The 27,903-nt window shown below is 39.2% G+C and overlaps 1 protein-coding gene across 3 annotated transcripts in view; it reads right to left on the bottom strand.

The window, feature by feature from the left end:
• Positions 1-874: 874 nt before the first annotated feature.
• LOC118699417 (transducin-like enhancer protein 4) overlaps positions 875-27,903 on the bottom strand; it is a 98,550-nt gene continuing 71,521 nt past the window's right edge. For 2 of the 3 annotated variants that reach the window (XM_036403427.1, XM_036403428.1), the window contains exons 9-20: positions 14,667-14,786; positions 14,079-14,132; positions 12,899-13,051; positions 11,586-11,718; positions 11,118-11,311; positions 10,851-10,927; positions 7,493-7,742; positions 6,159-6,406; positions 5,384-5,531; positions 4,604-4,754; positions 4,200-4,276; positions 875-2,595 (exon numbers count right to left, since the gene is read on the bottom strand). In XM_036403427.1, coding sequence (XP_036259320.1) covers positions 2,488-2,595; positions 4,200-4,276; positions 4,604-4,754; positions 5,384-5,531; positions 6,159-6,406; positions 7,493-7,742; positions 10,851-10,927; positions 11,118-11,311; positions 11,586-11,718; positions 12,899-13,051; positions 14,079-14,132; positions 14,667-14,786 — 1,713 coding nt within the window. In that variant the 3' untranslated portion in view covers positions 875-2,487. The remainder of the gene's footprint in view (positions 2,596-4,199; positions 4,277-4,603; positions 4,755-5,383; positions 5,532-6,158; positions 6,407-7,492; positions 7,743-10,850; positions 10,928-11,117; positions 11,312-11,585; positions 11,719-12,898; positions 13,052-14,078; positions 14,133-14,666; positions 14,787-27,903) is intronic. The other variant, XM_036403429.1, reaches the window with a different exon arrangement.

The following is a 27,903-nucleotide window of genomic DNA, read 5'->3' as shown; positions in this document are numbered from 1 at the left end:
AGCTCTCAGAGCATCTTCCCTCTACATTCTCTTCCATCAACAAGCATTACCTAATCACTCAGAGTACAAGTATATGACTTTGTCAACTTACGTCTTGTTTTGACATTTCAAGAAAACCCAAAGTACTTCTAAGCTTGGGTTCATGTACCAGCAGCCACCACAGGCTGGCATATCATGAAAGGTTTGCATGCTTGGGGATTTCGACCATGCACAGTATCATTTCAGAAATGGGTTACAGAACAACAAAATTCAAATTTTCCTTTGGATTTTTTCCATTTCCTTTTTTTCCTGTTACAGATAGTGTAACTCCTCCCTCTATCACCCCTCCCAACAGTGCATTGATTAATTTTTGCTAGCTCACTTTAACTTGTGTTTATTAACTTCATGGAAGCTGGCCTAAATCCTTGATCGAAACCCAAAAGTCAGTGAGAGAAGTCTGTCTGTGAGCATGAACAGACTTTAGGTCTGGGTGAGTAAACCCTGGTGTGATGCTGCAGTGCAACATCCCTCCCAAATCCTGCTGAGCTCCACATACTCACTGAGCATGTGAGTAGTAATGGCCCTCAATTTCACTCTCTCCCAAGGTATGGGATAAATATGTCAGATAGGAAACCACAAAACTGGGAAGAGGCAAACTCTTAGGTGACAGGCGAAGTCTGATGCTTTCAAGTGTTCAGAATCAGTGCAGTCAGGTAACCTGAGAAACTGTAAATTCATAGGTTTCACTATCTCAGCTGAAACTCTACATTGTGCTTCAGTGGCAAAACCACAAGTATCTGTAGTGGTATGTTCCGTGACTTAACAGCTGCATGTTTGACTGAGATTATCACAAACATGACAATGAGGGGGGAGGAAAAAAAAAGAAAAATGCATCTTAGAAGTTACTTATGTTTAATGCTTAAAAGTCTGAATGCACAAACAATAATCTACAATTATAGAAGTACTGGTGGTCAATACAATGCATTAGAACTATGTACAATGACACAGTTTAGTATCAAAATCTTTCTACAATGTAGAGTATTACGAAACTGTTAATGACATCAAACACTAAGCACTTAAGACACCATTTTTTGCTACCACATTTGGAACTTCAATAAACAGTCCATTTTAACTTGCAGCATCAATCCATTTCTAGTATGAAATTAAGTAATTTTCTACTTATACAATAAGATTTATCTACACGGGTCTCTTGATTTTGATCCATAGCAGCAAAGGCACTGTACATCAGCAGATCCACAGACTTAAAGATTTCTTTTTTAAAGCATTCAAAAAAAAAAAAAGTCACAGATCATAGTTTAACAGCAACAACAACAACATAAAAAGATAACACGTTGTCTCTGGCACAATGGCTCAGTCTGCGTCCATCTTAGGGACATCCAATCAAGACTTGGATTGAACTGCTGGCGAACAAAGCAAGTACTTATCCCAATGAGAATCCATTCCTTTTTGTATGTTGGAATGAGTACTCTTGTAAATCCTACCTCAGAGGTCATTGCTTTTGTAGTTTGTATATTGGTAGGCATCCATTCTTATTTCAGTGCAGTTTCCAAAGAACATATCAAATATTTTTCATAATCTCTTGTAATTGAAAAATTGCCCAAAGACACATATCCCCATTTTCAAGGAAACATTGCAAAAGTTTCCAGAAGTAACAAAGGTGATTCTTTGAGGCAACTTATTGTACTCTCTACAATATAACAAAGAGAGGTGTTTATATTAAAAAACCTAGCTTGACACCAAAATGCTTTATGTTTATCAACAGAAAAGCATTGAGAACAAATCTGTACACAAGATGCTATATTAACAATGCAAATATATAAATTAGCACATTCTTACTTAAAGTGAATTTAATTTAGATGTGAACTGAATTTGCCATTCATCACAGGCATGTAGATCACTGGCTACAGTTTGCAATTTCCTAAGTTTCCAAGACTGTCTAAAATAGTTAAGATACAGCATCTTCCCACCAAATAATTATACTGTAATAACACTTAGAGGTCTCATCCAAGAACAGGACTAAAAAATATAACAAAGTTTATTTTTTTAAATAGAAAGTACAAGTCTATTTAGTGTAATTTTAACTATCTCCTGAACATCCTTCTCCAAGATCCCCAATTTATCCACCTGCAAAAACACAAGTATATGATGCATCTTTCAAACTAAAGCCGGACCAGACAGCTTTATTTAGTCAGTTCATTGTTAGAAAGCCTTCTTTAAACAAAATAAATACATTACAGCTATAATACATAATTAAAGAGTCAAGGTCACCATTATGTATGCTTATTCCATCTTCTTCCAAGTAGATATCTGACAATTTGGTATCACAAGTTCTTAATGAACATTCACAAATCAATAGCAAGTTAAGAAGGTAAAAATAAATTCTATAACTGTGATGAGCATTTAAGTTTTCTGTTTAGAAAGGAAAAAAAAAAGGAATATACAGCAAAGTGCTAGGAGAAGGAGTTCTGTCTGCATTCAGATTTGTCTCTAATAAATAACTTCATAGACTGTAGCTTTCTTGTCCCCAGAGCCAGTGACAATGTATTTGTCATCCACAGAGATATCACAGCTAAGCACAGATGAGGATTCTTTGGACTACAAGAAAAAAGGAAAAAGAAAATTACGTCTTTCCAATTCTTCAATCCTGAAGGGCTTGAAGATTAATTGGAAGAATTTATAGATAGGGAATACATGAAAATCTCATTAAAGTATCAGCACCATAATGTCAAAATCTTTTTAAATACTTTTGTTCCACAGAAAGATCTATTTTAAAATAAAGCAGTAGTAGAACGGGGAGTGAATATTATGGACCTACAGGTAATCTATCAATCAAACAAATAGAAGTAGTCCTTTCTATATACTTTACAAGGAATGAGCAATTATTGATATTTTATGCATTCCATTTGCATAAAAATGAATGAAAATCTTCTTCCCCTTTCTTTTGTTGTAAACAAGAAATTAACACAGAGAAACACTTCAAAGCCCTACCCACCCATAGGTATGAAACAAAGAGACTCCACAGAAATAACTGTATCCCCTCTCACTGCTTCCCCAACACAAGAACACAAAAGCTTTGCACAAAGGAATTTACATTATCACAGAGGATGCAAGTAGGAAAAGACCCTGTGGTGGAACAGGATACACAGCAGGTGTGTAGGAGCTGGATGGGACACAGGATACAGCAGGTTGCTGTAGCTCTGTCTCTTCTGGCTTTGCTGTCTGTTCTAAGATGAAGTGTATGCATTGCCACATTCACCTTGCTGTTTCAGTGCATCTTTTCTTTACATTATATATGTTCACATAATTTTCTGCCTGTTACCACAAGAGCCAAACACTTTCCAGTCATGCTGTGTTTTGGCAAGGACACCTCTGTTCACTGCACTAGAAGTTTCCTTATCTACCCCTCAGTAAGAAAGCTGTACTGGAGTTTTAAACACCATTTTCAAGAGGGATGTGCTCTTGTTAGGATGATTAGAAATGAATAGCCTCTACTAGGAAAACGTAGACCCTACCTTTCTCATGTCAAGGTAAACAGCACTGTCTCCAAAAGTGGAGACATGGCAGGCATCCATACACGAGACTAGTCATTTAAACTACAGCCATTTAACAGTTAAATTTAATAAAAATATTCCCAACCTAGAAGTACTTGCAGGTGAAAAAATAGAAAGACACACCAAAAATACCACTTTTCTATAGTAGCACTGAAATGCCATTAAAACTGGGCACAGAGGGACTATAGATAGGCTACATCTTCCATTACACTTCAGTGGGCCCCTCCGTATCTCTTCAGTTTTCAGCTCAGGAGTCTGCTGGTCCAATCCATCAACATATCTCATCCAAGAAAAACGCACATGTTGAATATGACTTTCACTGGTTTAGTTACATTTTGGACCTTCAGTGGCTGTTCACCTAACAACATGACTTGGGTTATTGTATTCCACCAATATGCAGAAGAGGTGAGAAAGAAGGGTATTAAGAACAATTTTAGAATAAAGGGCTACTTTACTGAAAGAGCTGAATTAGTGAAATAGTAGAAAGGACCAAACCATTTCTTTCCCTAATTACAAACAAACTCTTTAACGACTACAGTAATTAGCTGCATTTCCACTTGAAAACTCCTTAGGCTACTGACACACCTAAGATGTGCAGCTTTACTGCACGGTAATGTCTTTGAGAAACAGCTTCTAGGAGATTATTACCTGGAATATGCTGGCTCCATAAGGTGTTCTCCAAGCATTAAGAAGATTATCTTTTCCAGTGCTTACAAACCATTTGCCTGCAACAGATTGTTTAAATGTTATTGCTGCATTTTTTTTTTCAAGGAATACATCTCCAGAAACAGATGATCATAACAAAGCATTCACACATATCCAAAGAACAGTAACATTTTCATCTGGTTGCACTATGATGTTCCATCACTAAACAGGCAGTACATAGAAAAAAGCAGACAGATAGAATTTTTCAAATAGCCTTAATACTTAAATTTAATACCAAATTTTTAACTATACTCTGTCGTTTAATAACTGTATTGCACTTTCATTTAAAGGTAACCTTGAATCAGTTTCTCATGAAGGAAAAAACTGATTTAGAACAATTTGCTTACCACAGTGAGCAAACTTGAGTGACAACACACAGCTCTCATGAAGATGCAGCTGATATTTGTCCGGCTTAGTAACATGCAGCACCTCGACATTGCTGTTCTCCATTCCTACTGCCAACCACTCACCAGTTGGACAATAGCCCAGTGAGAAGATCTGTAATTAGCACAGCACATGCTTCAATCAGTAAAGGAATGAGCTTGAGATACTCAAAACTGACCCTTGCTACTCTGTTAGCACTATGCAAATCACTTTTTTGGTCTACTGTAGTTTTAAAAACATAATCCAGTTACTACAGTAATCAAGATAAATTAGTTCATGCAAACACAGCTGCAAATCTATGCTATTAAAAGTTATTAAAACTGCAATGGTGAAGTACTGAATCAAACTATAAAAGTTAATGTCCAACTTATCTGACAGCATTTAGAAATATTTTTGCAAAATAGTTTTGAACCTGAATCTACAAAAACGGGAAGAGATTGCAGAGAGGAATATTTTAATCTGGCACTTGTTTTATAAAACTGAATCTTGGTTACTCCCATGGGAGAGGTACTAATCTGTCAAAGTCATAATCCAGATCGACATTTAGCTGCCACAAGAAAAAAACCCGAAGAACAAAAACCAGAGTATGGAATATGAGACTAACTGAAAAATTCTTTGGAATTCTCTTTGAGGCTGTTTTTTTTTTTGCTTATAAAGGAGAAAAAAAAAATTTAAAAGTGCTTGCTTGTTTTTAAAAACCATGAGAAAACTTTGTTAACATGCCAAAAGTTCTGAGACTGAACCTGTGATGTGAAGTCATGTTGCTGTAGTTGTCTCCCTTCTCTGAGATCCCAGGATCTGACTGTATTGTCCAGACCTCCTGTCCATAATTTGGTGCCATCATTAGAAATGTCAATACAGCTTGCTCCATCTGTGTGGCCCTGAAATTGCCTGAAAATATTAGAAGAAGATCAGCACATTCTGAGCAAAAAATGTGCAGGTCACTGAAGTTAAAAAAAGAGCAGTCTAAATGGTAACATCAGGTAATAAAAGCTTGACTTTCATGCAACGCTGATATTACATGTAACAACATATACACAGTGCGGTGCACAGAGAATCTCTGTGTGACCAGCTCTTAACATACTGTCTATCAGTGGTGAGAACCAATCCTTACTTCTGAAGGGCTATGTCTGCAGTGCAGTAATTTACACATATCTTTACCCAAGACATATTTGCTGGATCTCTGATTAAAGAAATTAGTGTGAGAGCAGTGTATTGCATGGAAACAGAAAAAAATCATTTGTTCAAGGAATCTACAGCAGTACTGACACCAACAGATATTTAGGGAATTAATTATGGGCTGATCAAAAGCCTGGAACTATGAAACTCTCAAAACCTATAGTCTATAAAAAAAAATCCTATAGACTTTTGTCAAGGTATTACCATGGCTATGCTGAACAACAAAATACTGGAAGCATCTATGCATGGAGAAAATAGAATACATAATGTGCAAAAGCACATTTACGGCTGTGCCTAAATAATTCTCCACAACCTGATGATCCAGTTTGGCCGACCTACCTTACTAAAGTCTGGTTATGCAGATCCCACACTGCAATGTTGCCATCACTACAGCAAGAGAAGCAGACCTTGGAATCAGGGCTGATAGCTAGGGCATAGCAAGCTGGAGCAGAAGATGTCAGCTCTGCTTTGATGCGAGGAGTTGGAGCTGCCAGGTCCCAAATGGATAACGTGCTGGCTTCCCCGCCAACAATCAGGGTGCGGCCGTCAGGGAGCAATCTGCAGGAACGGATGTAGTTGTCTCTGTTCTGTGGAGACAGAAGCCATCAAGAGATTACTCATGAGGAAAGAAAACAGCATTAACATGAGAGCAAAAATCCATAAAAGTATTGTATTCCCTCCTGGTTTTAATGAGCCATTTATACTTATGACAATGATAAAGTGTATTAATGCCAGAAAATTACATGACATTAGGGAAGTACTTCAACTTGATCTACAAAATTCAGTAGTGAGAGATATTTAATCTTAATTAGCATCAAAATGCAAAGACCTGAACCCAGCCCAAAACAATTCAGGATAGCTGAATTTGACAGCCAGTTTAGAAAGTTGTATTTTCATACTCTGTTTATTTCAGCACATTAACCTCTCAGCATGGGGGAGTACCAAATTCCCTGCACACTTTCCCCCTTCCCATTCCAGTGAGACTTGCTGCCACCATCTAGGAGATGTCAGAGGAAAATATTTAGGCAATTTTCTTCACTTGCGTAGCAACTTGTGTAGCAATTCATTATAAGTCTACACGTGTTACACAGTTCTCATATTACTGCCTCTGTAACAAACAGCAGCATCTTAGCAAGAACTGGTAAATGACAAGAGAAAAGCTGCTAACAATAGCTCATCTTGTTAGCACATTCAAATAATTTGTGAATAACATTAATGGATATTTTTAATTGCCACATTAAGACAGGTCAATGCATTCGTACTCAGACACAGATACAAAATACGTGACAGAATCCCCAAATAGTCTCAGAGAATACAGCTGCAAGACAGCAATTTTTAGCATGAGCAGGTATCAACAAGCTGTAAGATTGCCAGCAAATGTCAAAGTTTATAAACAATATTTGCTGTGCTGTCTTTGATCTTTCCTCCCACCACAATTTTAGGATTTATTATTATTAAAAATCTTTTGATTCTTTGCAGGGGAAAAAACCCACAAGTATAGTGAGGAACATATTTCAACTTCAGTTCTAATAGAAACAACAAAATTACAAATGCAATACCGACCTGTGACACCATGACAGAAACCCACTTGCCCTTTATATCTTAGTGGTATCACTGCAATCTTAACACAACGTCCTATCTTCTTTCGGTGTCGTATGCTGCTGTTCACCTACCAGGCAGTCCAGCTGAGAGACAGGGCTCTTGTTGCCAGGGTGGCTGATGTCCCAAACCTTGACACACCCCTTCCCACCCGTGTACACGTGTCTCGTGGGGTTGCTGATGGTAACTGCACACACAACTTCCCCGTGGTTCAGGGTGTTGATCTGACGGGCATGGCGAGGGATTCCTGGACCGATGAGGGCATCAGGAGGGAAAGGAACTGGCTGCATCTGACCATCTGCACTTACATGAAATGAGTATGCTCTGAGGGGAAAAAAATTAAGGAGATGATTTAAAGAGTTTTACTTCAAGGCTGTTTAGGAAAACAGAATCAAAGATGTGCTCTCCCCTGCAGGCATTCAGGTTGTGCCCTCAGCTCAGTTTTTTTCACAGATTTTTCACAGAATATTCTAAGCTGTAAGGGACCCTCAAGGATCATCGAGTCTGGTACTTAAGTGAATGGCCATATGGGGACTGAACACATCACCTTGGTGTTATTAGCACCATGCTTTACTCAACTGGGCACATACCAGGTATTTTAATCACATAAGGAAAAAGCATTTATTTATCTGTAGCATGACCCTCCAAGCACATAGGCGCTCAGGTTTTAATGTGGAAAGTCAAGCACCAATCAAATGAGCTTTTACAACTCACATTATGATGATTTCTGGCATGAGTGAGGCTATATGACACCACTTTTAACTTTGGATGGGGATATCACAGCAGGCAGAGAAGGGAAGGAAGGTTGGGTCAGGGCCCTCTGGAAGACAGAAATAGTTGGCTGGTTGCTGCCAGAGCATGGTGGGTAGCTGTGTGCCAGGGGACATTTGGCTGCTCGCTTTACTGACTCGTATGTGGCAGCTTCAGCTGAACTGCTGCCAATCTGTCCTGAATGTACTGTGGGCCCCGGGCCCCTTGAGCAAATCTGCTCAGCACTGTACCTAAGGGTGCAGTGAAACATCCACCAACACTGAGGAGTTAAGTCCTCAAGGCATGGTTGCTGACAGCTGACATGACAGACCAGCTAAAATGCACTGCAATGGAATTTTTTGTTTTGTGGGTTGTTTTGGGTTTGGGCTTTTTGGTTTTTTTTTTGGTTTTTTCTTGTTTTTTTTTTGTGGACTCAACACAACTGCTACAAATCCCAATTTCTCTTGCCAAAATCAGGCCTCTCACTGAGAAAAAATCTGTTCTGTGATTGCCACTTATGCCACCTGTGAATAACCTATCAATAGCTTTATCTCAAAGTATATTCCAGGGAGAACAGTTAGGTTGTGAAATTGCCTTTTTCTAAGATGCTACCTGATACATCACATCTATTACAAGAGCACAAAATTTTTAAGAGGGTTTACCTATACATTTCAAGGTATGCTTAATGGAAAGTTTTAATTTTCTTACACCTAAAAAATCATCATAATGCTTGTGAAAAATCCATTGTCACAATGGTTGAATGAGAAGACCTCAGAAAGAAATTGTTTTATGAGAATACTTTGTAAGATCACTTCCTTAATTGATAATTCGAAGTGACTAAAGAAGGCAGTATTCACAATTAAACTACTGAATTTGTCATTTAAGATTCATAATGCACTAGATCAATAATTTTCAGAAAAACAAAATGCATTAGCTATCTTTCCTTTTTATATACTATCTTTCAGTATTTATATATTGTACAATGCTGAGGAGTTGATACAATACTGAAGTGAAAAGAGAGTTATTAGACGCCACATCCCAAACGTACCATATGCTGCCCATTTCATTTCAGGACACTAAACAGTGCAGAGAATTTACATAAATTTCCCTCTAAAATAAAAATGGAGTAGGATGAGAAAATAACAATCTTGGAAGATGTGACAACTATCACACTCAAGACAGAGAAAAGTCAATATAATCATGCTTTTAAAAGTTTCAAGCTCTCTGGTAGACAAATGACAGTTATATTTAAATGTTTAAATAGACATCAGCAGAGCAACAACATTTAAAAATCTTGGAGATAAACCAGAATTGAAGTGATTTGATTTCAGTTTGCCTCATGTTTTATTCCTCTCAATTTTAACAGAAGAAAGATGTGAGCAGGGACATCTCTGAACCCCTGCAATTGCCATTTCTCTCACCACAGCAAGCAAAGTCTAGTAGATCTAGAGATACCTCTTTCTAGGTGACTGACTCCATTAGGGATGAACTTAAATCCAGTGAGCATTTGAACATTACATCAATACATTTCTTAGAGCCCACTGTATATAATGGATGAAGATCTGTGCCCCACAGAATTTTTAATGCAAGCAGTTGGTCTGCAAGCTGCTGTACATCAATTTCCATACCCGCCTTATGCATTCGCCTAACAGGGTGGCACAACTAGCAGGAAAGTACATTAAGGTGGTTACCAGTGAGTGACACCTGAGAGGTCTGGACCTGGCTCATGATTTGTGTGACATGTGTACACCAGGAGCTCCAGGCACCAGACCTGACCACTTGTCACCATATGTTGTTGATCCTGTGTGTGTGCAAGCTCACTGGCAGCTAAGCATATGCATTTACTCACACAAATCCAGGTGTATGGCTAATCTTAACCACACCTACACAAAAGCATTCACGTGCAAAAGAGCTTTAGAAGGACTGGCAGCAAAACCTCTTGACCATCAAACTTTCCAGTTTGAATTGATCAGAGTCTCCCAGAAATGTGACAACAAAAGGGGAACTGGATGAAATTTAAAGAAAATCTGGATCAATATGATCCCAGTTTGTATAGCTGCTTTAGTTAGTTTTTTCTCCTCTCTACCTCAAGAGGAATGTGAGCTGAGAGCTCTTTGTCTCTGTAATCTTTCTTCCAAGGCTCACAACACGAAAAGTCTGGTACAGCAGGTCACACTATACATGTCAGTTCCATCAAGGATGAATCTCAATATTATCATAAAATAATTCTTTCCAGTATTTCCAATCAAACAAAACATTTCAGTATTCCTTTTTCTGCACACTGCTGCTAAGCTTGCAAGTAATTGCAAGGCTTTTGTGAACAAAGAAATATTTTTTTTAAACTGAGAAGCAGAGTACAGTAGAGATGGAAAGCTGAGATCTCATTCCAGCTTGCATTTCCATAAACAACCAACCAGTCAGATTTGAAGTTCATCTCCTTTTCCATTTATTTCTGTCTCCTTTACTTTGTATCACCCAGTCCATGTCAACTGCTATTAGTCTTCAAAACAAATTCACAAACGCAACTTTAAGATTACACAGTGATTCTCCTGCTCTCGCTGAATAGCTATACTTATTTATATTCACACAATAGTTTTCAGTAGCTAAGGGGAATTCCAACCAGCAAGGGAACTTGACTTCCAACAGATGATTGACTTTTAAAGCTGAATGTTTGATACTCACGGTTTTCCTCCTGGGATGCCTGTGAGATTAGGAGGGATGCCTGGGACTCGCATATGATGATGTGGATCAAAACCAACCTGTAGTTTTCCCCAAGCAAAACAAAAAGGTGTATTAAAGTAGGAGTTAGGCAAAGGAAGACTGTTTAATTCATGTTCTCCATAGCATACTCCCCAAACCACAAAATGAGTGAACTAGAGTTAACCCCACAGGCCTTGTATTTAATATGAACAGCTCTCAACACTAAATGCACTAACGGCAAACACTTACCACTGGAGATCGCCCGTAAGCTGCTGCTGCTGCTGCGGCGGCAGCTGCTGCACTCATTTGAGGGGAAATATTGTGTAGACCAGCATAGGCAGCTCCAGGGCTGGTCAGCTCCCCGTTCATACCAGCATGTGGCACAATACCAAATGGAGTAGGGTAAGGACACGGTACTGCCATAGGTGTCCTTAAACCTGAAGCTAAAAGAAGAGGGGGGAAAGTGAGAAGTCACAGAGGCATTCTAGAGCCATCACATGAAAACATGAGTTTGGAAAACTGCAAAAAACCTCACAAATAACCCAAACCAACCAGCCAGTCAGCCAAGGAAAGCCACTTAACACTGTTTTACATTGCTGAAGAACCAGCTCAGCACCCAGTTTAAGCGTCTGTACTGCACAGACTTGTCATTACAGATTTAAAGGGAATCTGACATGGTCAGACTGCTTCACGCCACCGAAAGACATGGACACTAACCTATCGGGTCCACACCTGGGGGTTTGCCGGGCACTGGCCTCAGTCCAGGAGTGGAGTTGCTGCCTGGAGTTGGAGCATCAGTTCGTGGAGTTGGGGTATTTGATTTAGACACAGGAGTGGTAGATTTCTCATTCTAATCACCAAAAAGGAAAAAGGAAGGCAGTTTGTAAACAATTTTGTCTTTATAGCTAGTGATTAGTGATATTTAGCTTCTGGGTTTGGATTTCAACAGTCCCTAGCAATGAAGAGAAGATGCAAAGACACTGAAAAAGACAGAATGGCTTTGAACATTAACTACAGCCTTCACTGTTTTTCTCATCAGGAGAATCTGTATGATTCAGAATGAGGTAAATGACTGAAAATCATTTCTCTCTGACAATTGGCAGCATATGTGAAATCAGTCAGTGGTATCACTATGCTCATGGACCTGCTCCCATTATAATTTTCCCTGAGGGATGGACAAGAAGAGTAGGAAAAAATCCCCAAACTGACTGACTACTCATATCCAAGTGTGGTGCTAGAAACACAGGATGAAGATAGTGATGGGTATAAAGTCAGGAACTGTGCAGTGCTGCTCTTGTGACAGGGTCGTTCATCAGACACACCACTGATTCCCAGGCCTGAACCTGTCGTTCCATCACCATTCCTGAGCACTATATTCACTTTAAGCTTTCTTTTTATTTATTTTATTTCTTTAAATAATTGCATACCCTGCCCTGTGAAGAACTGGGAGGGGAATTACTGTGCAGCTCAGGTAATGATTAACTGTGGCCACAAACAGGAAAGGAAAGAACACCCCTTGCAGGCAGTTCTTTTCTTTTGCATTTTGATTTGTGATGCAAGTCAAGGAAGGCTCTTGTAAATGACAGATTACTTTTTAGATAGAAAATAAAAATTATTGTTGTTGTATATAGCCTGGTAATTCAAACAAAGCTAACAACCAAATCACATCCAAGCAGGGAACTGAATTTGCTATAAAGCACAGCACAGGCAAACAGCTCAAGAAACCTCTGTGTACTTTTATTTATTCTCAGAATAACAGTTCTTCATATGGGGGCAGAGAAAAATATCTCTCAGAACACCACATCTATCATCTACTCACACCACCAGTGAAAATAACCTCTTCCTATCCCAAAAAAAGACTGTAGACTTTCTATTAGACTCCCTTGAAAAGATAACTTAAACTAATACTAAATTCATGCTTCACAGTGCTTTATTGACAGATGTGGAAATACAAATTGTGTCCAGACAGAAGTCCGGTAAGCATGTATTTCAGCCTATGATTAGGGTCAGAAGCATTTTGTAGCACTTACAAGGCTAAGTTCTTTGGATTTGGAGGAAGGAGTACTGCTAGAGGATGCAATAGATGCCGGACTAATTGGTGCATCTTTTTTCAGCAGTCGAGTCTTGTCCAAGCCATTTTCCCGTGGAGAGTGTGCTGGGCTCCCACGGGGAGAAGAAGGATCCTAAATATCAGGAATATGGGTTAGCATAAAAACTTCATAGCCACTAGTTCTTGTCTTGAGCAGTCCTCTGATGCCTTAAGTTCAGCTTTCATATTTTCCAGATTCTATAGTGCATTAGTATACAACTATGAACTCCATATAAAGTGTTAGCAAGTTCTCCTCGCAGTTTAGTCAGACAAAACAATTCTTTCCCAGCCTGAGAACCAAGGACACCGTTACAGCCTCAGGCCCAAAAAGTGTCAACAACAGCGAATTGAGGAGAGCAGTCTGGGAGGATGGGACTTCATAACCTGAAGCTGTAATTGCACAATTAACTCCAATATGTAAATGGACTAAAACTTATAAAAAGTGTCAAAACTTGTGACCAGTTGTCCATCTTGGGTCCATCTTGGGTGTAGCCCTGGCCAGGCTCTTGTACTGCCTAAGATGTATCCTTTGAAGGTCTTTTAATAAATACCTACTTTATTCCTTTAACTCTGTCTAACTTCTGTTCTAGGCAGCCTCTCAAGGCATCATCTCAATTTGGAATGAAGATCTGTCATAGGAAGTGACACATTCCTTCCATTCATAATTGATTTAGCTGACCCAATTGTAAAATTGAGAGGGATAATGAAGGACAGTTTGGTTTTTTTAAAAAAACTCTTAAAATTTGATGCCACTAAACCATGAAAAATAATGCCAAAAATCTATGGATATTGAAATAGGCAAGTAAATCTCTTTCTTCAAGTGACAGATTAAAAAGATTTGATGCATTTGGCAGACCTGATAAGGTTTACATGTGAAGTCATGGCCAAAGTGAAAAAAAAGACAGACACTCTTACAAGCTTTGTAGAAGTACTTAAAACTCCGTAGAAGTAAATGCTTCAGATCTGATTTGTATTCTAAAGAAAGAGGATACAACTGGATTCTGTCAGGCATTTCAAGTTCAAATGCCATAGTCCTATTCATAAAACTAATATGCACAGAAACCACTGAAGATACCCCCACTACCATTTCTCTAAGGCTGAAAAAACACCATTGTGTATACCTCATTGGAAACGTCAACTACCAAGTTGTCATCGCTCTTTTCACCATCGCTGTCCTGCAATGACAAATCACAACGTGTTAAAAAAATTTATTTCATATCCCAGTGTCTCTTAATAACTATAAAAACAAAGGAAATCTGCTTACAAATCTGCAGTGTACCATTCACTTTATGTGGTAATACAATTAACATCTTTAAGTCATCTACAGGGCTTCTGCTTAGCAGGCTGCCACAACTACAGCAATCATGCCAGTTTTCAAATTGGTGGAGAAGGACATGGGATGAAAATCTTCATCCAAAGTGGCACTGCACTATAAAGTGGAGTCAAGATAGACTTCATTAACAAGTCCCAGCCTAACAAAAGCTCAGCACTATTGTCACACAACTTCCAGGTGCTTTGTATTTATATGGTTAAAAACAGTATCAATCATATGCGCCAAAATGTTTAATCCAGCAGAGACACTAGAGGTAGGCAGCAAAAACCAGTTAAAATTTGACCCACTTTTTAAAATTAGTTATGCAGCAGAAACCAGGTGAAACTACAGAGGAACACTGAAGTTCAACAATGCACAATGTAGACAATCTACTCACATAACGAGCTGCTATTTCCTTCTCTTCTGTTTTCTGTTTTTTACTATCTGAAGAATAATCTGTTGAATTTCTGTGCTTTTCTGCTGTTCTGAAACTGGCTGAGGGAGATACAGAAGAGCTCTGTAGGCCAAAAAGAGAAGAAAGGATCATCAGGGCCTCATTCACAACAGTGGTTCATTTGTCACCACCCCTCAATACATCTTCTGCTGATAGTATGATCTGGAGCTGTTCTCACAGACAGCATGTTGGGTTTGAACCAGTGACAGCTACCCAGCGAATGTCTCGTATCAAAAACTGCACTATGTATTGCAGGAGACAGAAACAGGTGATCAACTGACAGATCACAGTGGCTATCTGCACTGCCAATGGGATGAATTTTATGAATACTGTGCACTGGTCTTGTTTTGGTTTGTTTCCTCTACAAATACACAGGGTTAAGTCAATAGTCTCAGAAGAGGGGTGTGTGTTTGCACATGTGTGTGTGTTTGCTTGTGTAAATCAAAAATAACAAAGAGGCTCAAGGCAAGTCACACTTCAGCAAACATTTGAATGAAGATTTCTACCAAAGAAAGACACAAGCTTCTGAGCAGTTTCGGAGAGGGCAAGAACAGGAGGAAACCCCTTAACTCATTTTATTTTGCTGCCTTTTACAACTACAGGCTATGCCTGCAGCAGACAGAAACAAAACACAGACTGGCTCGGTGATTCTCTTGCTATTTGACAGTGCTCACCTAGTAATGATTGCTAAAGAGCACACATATGGACAGGAGGGAAAGGAAGATAATGTGTACTTTATGCACTATCATCCAACAACTCCACTCTACTCTGTTAAACAAGGCAGGCGACATTTATCAAATTCTACCATATTTCCAAGGCTTTGTGGAGTCTGTATCTTCGTATACAAAAAAGGCAGCAATGAAAGATGCAATGTTCCCACTGGGACTGATTTTAGTAGCAGCAGCAGTTTTGGCCCTAATTCAAGAAAGCATTTAAGCATGCACTAAACTTTATCTCACTCTGAAGTCAGTGGTTGAATGTACATAAGTAAGGATGTGTTCAGGCTTTTTGCAGAATTGGGAATGACAGCAATGGAGATGAAAATAATTGTCAGTTGAAATCCTGCTGACTGTTTCCATCTCTGTCCTCCTTTTTACTGGGGTGGGAAGGAAGAACCAAAGAAGTCCTGACTGATGGATTTTAGATCCTCCCATTCATCCAGAAACACTTGTTTGGGGTTTTTTCCTCCATGCATGACAGACAGCTGTTTTTCCACATAAAACTGTACTACATAGCAATTTGGTTTTGGGGTTTTCAGTGCAGCTATTAACACAAATACAAACCAAGAAATTAGCATTTACATTGAGTAACTTCTGTTCCATCACTATTATAGAGTTTCTTCTTTTCCTTATTATATCACAAGCTTCTGGTAAGGACTAGGAAAACTTAAACACAGAAATTAAACTGTAGTTATTGTCCAAGTCACATAAGAGAATGTTACAGGTCCTCCTCTCTATTCTGCTGAAATTTACAGTTCTTAAGAACAGCAGCTCAGATTAATGAGTGGTAGAATTTGCAAAAATTTTCCGTATTTTGGACTGTAATTGTTAATTACCCTCTAAGAACAGTGAGTGGAAAGAAAAATTTTAGAACAAAGGTAGTGTCGAAGGCACAGCCTGTGCCTTTCACATACTGTGCAAATACATCTTAAAATACTAATTTAGTTTTAAAGCAGATCATTAATCAACAATTATAGCAAATAATGCAAACTAACAAAGTTATTTTTTGCTCTGAAGTGACAACACATGTTAAGACATTTGGAGACAGCACTGCCAGGGTACAGAAGCCCTTAAAATAAAGGCCAAGTAGAAACACAACATTAAATGAACTGATGACTTGAAAAATGTATTTGTGTCTGCAATGATATAGCATAACCTTTTGCAAAAGATTTTTATACTAAGATCCTATTACATTTATATTCATTTAGAATTTGGAAGGCAGTAGCTTGTAATGTGAATTCAATTCATTATTTCTCAACTTCACCCTACAGAAAGCAATTTGCTTTAAAACGAAGAAAAATAATCACCAATAAACCACAAATTAAAGTGGTGTCTAAAGAATTAAACTACTGCACTTATTTAAATAGAAATATTTATTTTCATAAATCTGAAACCATACAGTTCCATTTTTCACAATCTGGTTAGCTATGTGCTATAGATACCATTTTAATCTTTGATATCACTACTTAATAAAGTAATAAATTGAAGGTCCCTACTAGAAAGATAAAGTAGCTAATTATCACTAGCACATTAAAGGATGAGCACCACATTGGGCATTGCGGCAATGCACACTGCTTAATGGTTTTATTGCTTGATGGATCTGACCTTATACCAATATGAAAGGATCCTCCTGCAGTATTCTTACCTGACATTAGCAGAAAAAACAGAGATAACTCACCTACTGACCTCCTTTACCAATCTGAAATTAGGCCAGTGTACTAGGAGTGACATTATTTTGCCTCATGAGTCAATTACTACAGACCAAATCTAACCACCCCCACTTTTAACTGTCCCACCCCTCGCCGTGCACCAATACCCCTGCAGAACTGCCTTCTTTTCCCTTCAACATGAAATGCACCTGCCACATTAAGATCAGCATCTTCATGGGATCTACTTTTGCTGACAGATCTAAGTTTATGTCTTATGTTAAGTAATAAAGATATGTCACATACATAGACAAAGAGCTATGGTCTAGATCTTCCTATGGACCTAATGCCTACAATGTTCACTGTGAGAGAGACAACAGTATTAATCATACTGAGTTCCCTCTATTGTTTGTAACAGCTTTTCAGTCTATAAGCACTGATAAGGACCAACCTTCCTTGAGAAATACTGGGATGTAACAATGTCCTCAGGATTTCCACTGACATTAGATTCCTGCAAATAATCCTGTACTCACCCACACCTTGGTTCCTGAGCGTGCCAGCCCACAAACTCCAAGAGAGGTCCTTATATTTGCAGATGGTAAAAGAAAACCCCATCAAACATACTGTTCAGCTGATAGACCCTGCCCTGTTCCATGATTAAAACATCAGTGCTCTCCTAACAGCTACCTTTAAGAAGGTGGAACAGATAGTTACAGAAATTAAGTGATTCAGCACTATGACTTGGCAGGCTGTAACTTAATGGGCCAGAGGCCTTGTTTTAGTAACTATTAAAATTTATAGAGAAATGAAGTCTTTTTACACTGCTGTTTTCTTCAATAAAATGCATTAATCTACTAGAAGAGTAGCATTTTCCTATTAAACAATGCTGAGTTTGCTCACACGTATTAATTTTATCAGACATAGGAAAAAATACTCTTTGGTGCAAGTAGGTTACACTTAGTTTGTGTTTGAGCAAAACATACCAGTTTTTCATTTTCTGCTTCGGTAGAACATTTTTATTCATGGTAAATACATCACAAAATGCTGACAAAAAACCAATGAACATACACATTTATAGATAGGCTGAGCACATCGTCATGTTCACATAATTTACTTAAGAAGCGGAACAGTCTTTCTAGTACTGGACCCACAGTATTTTTTGCACTAGGCTATGGAGCATAGCATGCTATGATTCAGTCTCTGTTTTGGGCAGTGCTAAGCACAGTGCTAACTGAAATGGTCTCCCACTAGAAGGATCACACTGTTTTCTCTCCAACACCATCAGGACGCTGCTGCTGGAGTATCAGTGCCATACAGGTGCAAATTAAACCAGTATCCAGAGAGCCATGCAAGCTTCCTATGCAGCCATAAAAGTCTTACCAGCATACTTAATGTCTGTTTGGGATAATTAATAATTCAAATTGCTAGGGGTGGGAAAAAAAAAATCACTGTTTTTCCACCACCTTTTAGTGGAATTTATCAACATATGCAGCTCACACTGTAATGTGGCAGAAATCAGTGTGGAAATCATAAATCAAATTGTACAGCCATCCAGCTGCAAGCCCCAACTCCCCATATGCTGACTTCTCCAGATAAGACCTGGCCTGAGCACACTAAGTGATAATTAAATGAAATCAGTCTTAAAAGTAATGACTAGAGATGACAAGATGAAAAGCCTTCCTACATGTTAAAGCTGGTGACTCTTTAAAGCATTCACGAGTATGACCATTCCCCAGTGCACCCTTACTACTATGCCAAAATGATGTATTTGGAGTGGATTAATTAAAACAATAATTCTCAACAAAGTGGGAATTACAAGATAATTGACCATACTGAAGTATTAAGCAAACTGCAGTAAAAGCCAAGGATGCTCAACGCTAAGGTCAATTACAGTATAATTATCTGAATGACATTATTGCTGTTATAAAGACTGTTGAAAGTATAAAGGAAACTGTAAATGGATACAATATGCATCACAGTGGAATGACCAGGCAGTAATGCTGCTTTGTGATGGCTGATGCCAATTTGTTATAGATGGAAGCACGAGCACTGGAACTTGGATTCAGGCACTGTCCTAGGTTTGGGCTTGGAGTGCTTAGCTGCCTAATACTGTAAGCTTGTATCAGAGGTGAAAAAAAAAAAAAAAAGAAAGGAAAAAGAAAGTAAGAAATTAGGGTTAAGACTTCTGACACGCTAAGGGAGAGATCCCACCAGATAGGTGAGATGTCAGGGCACAAGAAAAAGAGGCAGTGCAAATACAGCCCAGAGACCACATGCTCAGGGAGGAAACTGCAGCCAAGGGCTCCCACAAAGCAAGCCTAAGGGCTCTAAGGTAACACCCACATAACTGTTGAATAAACTATTTCATTTACAGACATCTATATGCACAGCATTACTTTGATTAAACTCAGGAAGATGGCATGAAATGCTGTGGTTTGATCTACAGATACCATAATGGAGCATTTGCATAGCAACTCTGCCTTCTGAAGTCACCCACACTTACAAAGCCTGTTTGTTGCTGGCATTGTTATCATTATTATTACTATTGTTACTATTATTGTTTTTACTATATCCCACTATCTGCATGGATGGACATGGATTTTGTCCTCTTTGCTTTAATTTTTCAACACACACTGTTCGCAGCCCTTGGGCAAGCAGATTTTCTTTATCGTGCCCTTACCTTAAGGTTTCCGTAGCGGGCTATGATCAGGCTGACACAGTCAGGCAGTACAGCCTGGACCACAGCACTACCAAAACCGTTCATCAGAGGAGGCTGGTAGGCAAGTGTTGGTCCCACATGTATAGTCACTGGTCATGGTGAACTTCTTTAATATTTTCATGTCCTCCTTTTCCAGCTTGTTTCTCTGCTTGCCCAAACTAAAACCTAACTTCCACTAAGCCATACCATGAGCAATTTTTTTTTTGGTCGTAGTCACTGCCTTTTCCCTATGGCTGCATTTTCAGATACCAGAAAAACCCTCAGAAACTGTCAGGGAAAAATGCAACTAACTAGCTAGGAAAGATATAGAACAAAGCTGGTTTTAATATCACATGACCTGGTCTGAGCTAACTGCATCAAGTTGTGTAATCAAGCATGTGATAATTATTTTTAATACAAACTATGATTAAAATGCAAACTTTGAAGTTTTATATAGCATTTTTAACCACTAATTAACTTCACTAATTGCAAAATTAATGAAGTTAATTAGAGGATAAGAGTGCCATAAAAAAAACATCAAAGTCTAGATGTGCAGTGCTGCCTGCAAGAGCGATGGGAAGACCATAAAAAAGTCCAGAATAAAGAGAATATGTAGGGTCAGCAGTCTTCAAAATCTAAGTGTTCTCATAAGTGTTATGTCAAGAGAAGTACAGATATGTGTGTTTATTATGTATATGTGTGTATAACTTCATAAAAAATACCCATGTAACTGTTGACACTCGTGATCTGCTTGCCATTGGTGGTACCACTGAAGTATTTAATCTGTGCTAATTAAAAGAATCAAAGTCTAGATGCTATGAAATGGGTAATAAAACGAAGCAATAAACTACTGCAGTTGCACACATAAATTCCAGTTGTATTTCAATATATACTTATCAATTTGCTGGAAAAGCTGAGAGGGACACACAACAACAGCTGAAGGTACCTAGCAATTTTGATGTATAATCCTATCAGCATGGGATGATGATTCTCTGGCCCCTCCTGGGGTACAGGTTCATATTGGTGACATGAAAAGTAGATGTTTAAAGCAATGGTCAGGTCTGCTGGCTAGTCTTTTGCAGATGGATTTTTGCAATAAATCCTTTAAAATACAGCTTCTCCATTAATCACTGGCTGAAGGACATAACACACATAAGGCCTGAGCACTACTTGACACTGCAAGGGTCAGAGGATGGGGAGAACTACTGTAGCTTTAGGACAAGCAGTGGAGCAGTAGAAGAACACAGATGAAAGTGAAAAAAGGAAGGCTAGGTTCAGGTTAAAGTACATCCTAGCACAGGCATATGAAGATAGTGAAATCAAATGTGCCAAGAGTAACAAGCACCCTTTGGTAAAGAAGAACAGTTTGAACACAGGACCTGGCTTCAACAGGGAACAAAAGAGAAAGAAACAGATGGCAGGAAAAAGAGTTAAACATTTCTGCTAGGTTTACAGAAGCCTCAAAGTTCACAATATTACATTTACTAGGAAGTCTGTTCTCACCCACATTTTGCTACTCGTTAACATTGAATTTAATTGACAGTAAGACAACCTGGGCACTGTCAAACATCCTCCCCCACCCAATCTATAGAGGAATTCACTTGATCCATTCTCTGCATTCACTACTCTGTGTTTCTATCTCATCCCTTGACCAAACCCTAAAATAAGAATACATGCTTCAGAACATAGCAGAGTAGGTAATTTGGATAGAGTGAAAAGATTTGCAAGAAGGTGTTAAGGCACAAATTGCAACTGCTACAGACAATAGCGTAGGTGAGCCCCAGGACATATGCAGGCTGCAAAGGAATATCAACCTTAATAATTCCAGAAAGAAGTGTTCCACCATCACAAGCCTGAGGATGCTACCAGAGAAAAATGTCCTGCTGGCATTCTAGAAAGTGTGAAAATCCAGGACGCACCTGCATGTTGGTCAAGCCTCTAAATGTTACTTTAGCCAAAATCAGAGTTACTTAAAGGGAAAGGTCAAAGGCCATCAAGTTACAGAAATTCAGGGTAAATATCTTCGGAAACCTGAGGAACTGAGCAGTGCCAAGGAAATGTGAAACAATAGTCCTCCTCCCCTCAAATATTTATTTGGGGTTCTAGTTACTGAACTTTTATGCTATTTCCTTTAGCAGAGACCTGAAACAATTTGAACAGTTCTAACAAAACAGAAACACAAAGAATAGAGACTATGGGCAGTTAACTAGGGAGAAAAAGCAAGGGAAAGCATGCAATCACAGACTACAAGAAAAAGCTCAACTGGCTGAAGCATTCAATACAGCCATTTAATTGTGGGCTCAACATCATGAAAGAGAGAGATAAGAATAGCCACCAGCCTGTATTACAGGTTTTGAGTCACTGACGTGCCATGAGGCAAGGAAAAGCAGCAACACTCCATTACTGTTTTCAAAAGCCAATGACGGACATGGATAAAAATTCCCAACATCCAATATATTTCCAGAATATCCACACTAATTATGTTTTCACAGCAACTGCATTCAAACAGAATACACAAGGATACCTGGTTAGTTTTCAGAATTCTAAAAAACACTACAGAGGGAATGTTTTATGATAACCATTAAAGGCTTGTGTCAGTATGCTTTACAGTCTGTTCCTGCAAAAGCCAGGAAATCCCTCTGAAGAATAACTGGATTTCACTCAAAGTCCTCTTTTCAGACCAAGCACCATGGTAGAACTGTTATCCTTCCACTTTGCAAAGTGATTAAAATGGACTGTAAGGCACAGAGCCAAGCTGAACACAAACACTTTCCTGCAGCGTCTCAAGGCACAAGGGTTATAAAAATCCCTTCAGTACTGGCAACCAAAGTTAGGAGGTAAAAAATACACACATCTACACCCCCTAGATTTTCCATGTTCAAGCAGAAAAATGATCAGGCTTTAAGAGTTGCCTTCTCCAGGGATATTTTAGTGGATTCAGTTTTCATGTGACAGGTCCTAACTTTCTCCTGGGACTTACACTCCCTATCTGTTCTCCATTTGGACCAGAAGGATCTAACCTACTACTAATGAGCCTTTTTTTTTTTTGGTTGCTTTAAAACCACAGAGATCACATCTGAAGACAGTCCCACAAGACACTCAATTTAGCTTCCCTCCATCAGGTACTGTGCCCCAGTATCCTACATTTTCAGTTTTGATTATATCTAATAAAGGCTATATTCATGGCAAAGGCATTAGTTTTGAGTTTTCACATTTTTGCTCCCTTCCAATCTATCCATATGTACCAACGCTCCAGGGAAAAACACTTTCATTTTCTTCCCTTCTGCTTGTTTGTCTCTAAAGGATTTTATAGTTGTTCTGCTGCAGAGATGACCTAGGAGATGATAAGAAGACAAAGCAAATTATTGTTTTAACTGAATAATTCACAAATAGAACTGATCATCTCTTTCTACATGTTCTGACTAGTTATCTCCCTTATCCCTATTCTTAATCCTATTTGTTCTTGACTTGATCAGTAGAAAAGTGATGGGAAAAGAAGTAGACTTCAAAATGCAAACATGATTACAAAAAGCCCCCTAAAATTCAATAGAAACACTCACTCTACATCTTGACTGCTTCTGTTAGCAGAAACATATTCAAATGTTTTTCTCCAATATTAAGCAAGAGATTAGCAATTTCGTTCTCTCTTCTCCATTAGATTTTGTGTGGCTTCTGAAGACTTGATTTATTTTCTGTTTTTTTACCTAAAAATTTATTTATATAACTTGATTTATTTTCTGTTTTTTACCTGTTTTTACATGGTTTAGGAAGCCACAGACACTGGTAAGTGTCCACTGAAAACAGAATTTCATTACCCAACCAAACTATTAACTGAGTGGGTGAATAAAACATAACTGGGTGCTATTAAATGCTTGCAGATTCCAGGTCATACTGATTCTGAAACAAAACATTTTCTTAATCATCTCTTAAAAATATCTTCTATAAAAAAATCTTTGAGCACTACTATTCTCCTCTCTGCCCAAATAATATCCTAGCCCATTATATCTGCCTCACTTCATCTACCCTCACTTACTTGTGTTCCTAAAACCCTTGTTCGGGAAATTATCCCATTTCCTATTCAGGAAAGCACTTGAGCAGATGCCAGATTTGAGACACACACTTTGATCTTATGGAAGTCACAAAGCAGAAAAAGAAACCAGTGGAATGTACATATGTGCTGAACTTTAGATGCTTACTGTGCACTACTCTGAATATGGACCTCAGCCTGCTGTAAAAATAATAGTCCCAAGTTTAATTCGACAAATCAGTACTCTGCTAAATGGAATGGATGGAGGAGTGGTGGGAACACAGATTCTGCAGTCAGCCTTAAAGCAGTTACATCAGTATATAATAGCACATCATAAGTAAAACACCTACTTTTGAAGAACTGAAAAAATAAAACACATGGTCCTTTCTGCCAGATTTTTAGATGCATTACAACTCCTGAACATCGTAGAGCCTTTGCCAAGAGAAGCAGCAGTAGCTTTTACTTCTCTGGGCCTTCCATTATTTATATTAGATAGGTCACACTGTTAATGTTTTAAATGTTAAAAGCACAATCAAATACTGACTTCAGGCTAGCTGGAAATGTTTTGATGTTAGCAATGAGTAGCCAATACATTTTTAATTTAGGTTAGAGAAAAAGAAAAGCAAAAATCTCCCTCTTGTACTCCCCCTCCACTCTGCCAAGTAGTTAAATATGATTAAGTTGGCATGCACGCACATGACCTTCTATTCTATTCAAATTAGTTATTTTAGGTAATTTCTGAAAACTCTTGTCTCATTTAAGTATTTCATAATACGATTCATCTTTCCACTTGCTTTTAAGGGAAGACTACAGTAATATCCCTAAAACAGCATTCTGCCAAATGCTCCTGAATTATGTAATTCACTAGGTTCAACTCTACTGTTATAATAATTTTCAAGACAGATATAATACATTATTATTACAGCAACACAATCCTGAATTGAATTTTCCTTTGCTGAATTATTAACACTCTAATGCTGAAATTGATCTGTTTTAAAAACCTCATGTGAAAGGTTTTTTAAATACCACACATGCTCAGGCTCTTTATTTTAAATAGTTTAGAAATAAGCTGGTGGAAACAGGGGACTAAAAAAAAGTCTTATGTTCTCTAATCTAGCATTAAGTACATGTTAAAGAACACCAAGCATGTTTCCAAGCAATACCTACAGTGTGGATTTAGATCTGCAAATACCTGATATTTCATCAAGGTTCCAGGAAACCATTTTAAAAACTTACTTATAAAACAAAATGAAAGATGTTTATTTCCATGTGGGATGTCTCTAGAGAAGCTGGCAAGTAACAAGTTTATTAAAATGACAAGTTCAAGGTACTTTTCTTGTTGACTGTAAATAATCTCCCTGTGAGCCAATTAAGAGTGTGGAGATCAAAGGCCCAAGAAGCACTATAAAAGCTGGAATTACAGGGTTAAGGGAAAGCCTCCACAGGCTCCTTCAACACATATAATTTCCTCTAGTCACCCATTGACTGGGTGAAACAGTGCAGACAAGCATTTTTTTACTTGCTTTGGAGTACAGCAAAAACCAACCCACACTTTAAAGGACGCCTAAATAGGCAGCCTGATCTTATGCACAGTCAAGAATGAATTTAGTTGTAAACACTGATCCAGGTGAGAAGGCTAAAAGAGAGCTGGGATGAATGCACAGAATGACTTATAAAATGGGCTTCTCTGTTGGGAAGTTATTTAATCTCAAATTACAGCTGTTTGTCAGTGCATTTCTTCTCCATAACAGCTTGCCAAAATTGTTCCTTTTTAAGGCACTAGTCAGAATAGCTAGCAAAGTGTTTCCTAATGCAAGGCTTGAATACAATGACGATCTCTGCACACATTATCTTCAAATTTGAAGAGTGAGTGGGGCTTTATGTTGTGTACACAGAGCACTGCCAGCATGTCTTTAGCCAGAACTCAAGACACTGAGCTGAAGTCACACCACTGTTTACTGACCAGCATCTGGGCTGCTTGAGTTTCCTTGCACTGCTACCTTGCATATTCTCAGTAATGAGCTAAGTCCTGTTTTAAGATAGAAAACCTTGAATTTTAAAGCAGGTCTTCACTGCTGTTTCCTGCTAACATAGGGACAGATTCTGAACCTGTCCAGTCTGTCCCCCTTTATTTCACTGCCTTTCCTTGCCCCTTTTTATATTACAGGGTTCAAGTGCAAGACAAGCTTTCATTATTTGTTGTGACAGATAATACCATCAGAATGCTCACTGTGCATAGCCTTAAGTCCTGACAGTAAATGCAAATTTTCATTTAAAGACACCTAAAGCACCAGATGGAGCCCTTACAGAAAGAAAGTGTAACAAACTCTTTCACAGCAAACACAACTGTATCCAAAGCTCCAGTTCACAGATGGAAATCCTTCTTCCCCGCCTGCATGCTCTCCCCACTGGGCACTTTTACTCCTTACAAAAATCACATTCCCACATCCACCTCTAGGGCTGCTCCCATGCACCAGCCTTGCAGGAAGTCTGGAAGAGTCTTCTAGCTGCGCAGCAGCCCTTGCTGGACACCTTGCTAACAGTCAGTAAAGCACTATGCCCAAAATCTGCAGCTGAACAATCTTGCTCCATGCACAAAAAGTGGTAGAGCCTCGCCTGTGTGGCCTTGGGCTGGAACTAACACAATGAGGAAGAGCTCAGGCACAGCGCTGGGATGTCTGGAGTCACTGCTGCTGGTGGGTGGCATGGTCCTAAGAAGGGCTAACATTAACCCCGGGGCTTTGGCACTGTGCTTTGTTGCACAGTGTATATATGCTGTGTGACAGCTGGTTAGCCCAGGGTGAGCAACACAACTGAACACAAATTCCCCTTGCCAGGACCCTCCCAACAGTGCTGTGGCTTCTGCTGATTTGGCTATGTATCACAGAATCACAGAATAAGTTGAGTTGGAAGGTATTTACAAGGATCATCAGGTCCAACTCCTGGCCCTGCACAGCACCATCCCCAAGGGTCACACTGTGTGCCTGAGAGCACAGTCTAAATGCTTCTTGAACTCTGTCGGGCTTGATGCTGTGACCATTTCCATGGGGACCTGTTCCAGTGCCCAACCACCCACTGCGAGAAGAACTTTTTCAAAACAGCCAACATAAACCTCCCCTGACACAGCTTCAGGCCATTCCCTCAAGTCCTGTCACTGGTCACCACAGAAAAGAGCTCAGAGCCTGCTCTTCCTCTTCCTCTCCCTCTCGCAAGGAAGTTGTAACTGCGATGAGGGCTCCCCTCAGTCTCCTGTTCTCCAGGCTGAACAGACCAAGTGATCTCAGCTGCTCCTCATACAGCTTCCCCTTAAAGGCCCTTCACCATCCTCACTGGCCTCCTTTAAATGCTAACAGTTTCATGTCTTTCTTATATTCTAACACCCAAACCAGCCCCCAGCACTGGAGGTGAGGCTGCCCCAGCTCAGAGCAGAGCAGGACAATCCCCTCCCTTGCCCAGCTGTGATGCTGTGCCTGATGCCCCCCAGGACAGGGTTGGCCCTCCTGGCTGCCAGGGCACTGCTGACCCATGTTCAACTTGCCAGGATCCCCAGGTCCCTTCCCATGGCTCTGCTTACAGCACCTCATTCCCAGTCTGTCCATACATCCAGGGTTGCCCCATCCCAGCTGCAGAATCCAGCACTTTCCCCTGTTGAACTTCGTGTAGTTGGTGATTGTCCAGACCCCTGATTTGTGGAGGTCTCTCTGCAGGGCCTCTCCCTGCCCTGGAGGGAGTCAACAGCTCCTCCCAGTTTTGTATCATCTGAAAACACGCCCAGTATCCCTTTCAGTCCTGTCTCCAACAACCTGGTGTGAAAGGAGCCACAGAAACATATGAGCAATGTAATCAAGCCTGAAGGAAGGATGAAAATTCAACCAAAGCTTGTCTTCTGCCAAAACATGCAGAGATTAGACAGTTAAATGAAACTGGAAGTAGCTCAAAAGGACTGAGTGGTCAAACTAGAAGCATGCATGTACTTGCCAAGAATGGGACTAAAAACCACTGTGAGGTTTCAAAAGAAAGAATTAGGTACAGACAGATCACAAAGTAGCAGTGGTGCTTGAGCTAAAAACTAAAAATGGGGAGGTTGTAA

The sequence above is a fragment of the Molothrus ater genome, chromosome Z (genome assembly GCF_012460135.2).
Source record: "Molothrus ater isolate BHLD 08-10-18 breed brown headed cowbird chromosome Z, BPBGC_Mater_1.1, whole genome shotgun sequence".
Classification (NCBI taxonomy): Eukaryota; Metazoa; Chordata; class Aves; order Passeriformes; family Icteridae; genus Molothrus; species Molothrus ater.
The sequence above is the reverse complement of the archived record's forward strand: the minus strand, read 5'-3'. Positions and strand labels throughout refer to the sequence as shown.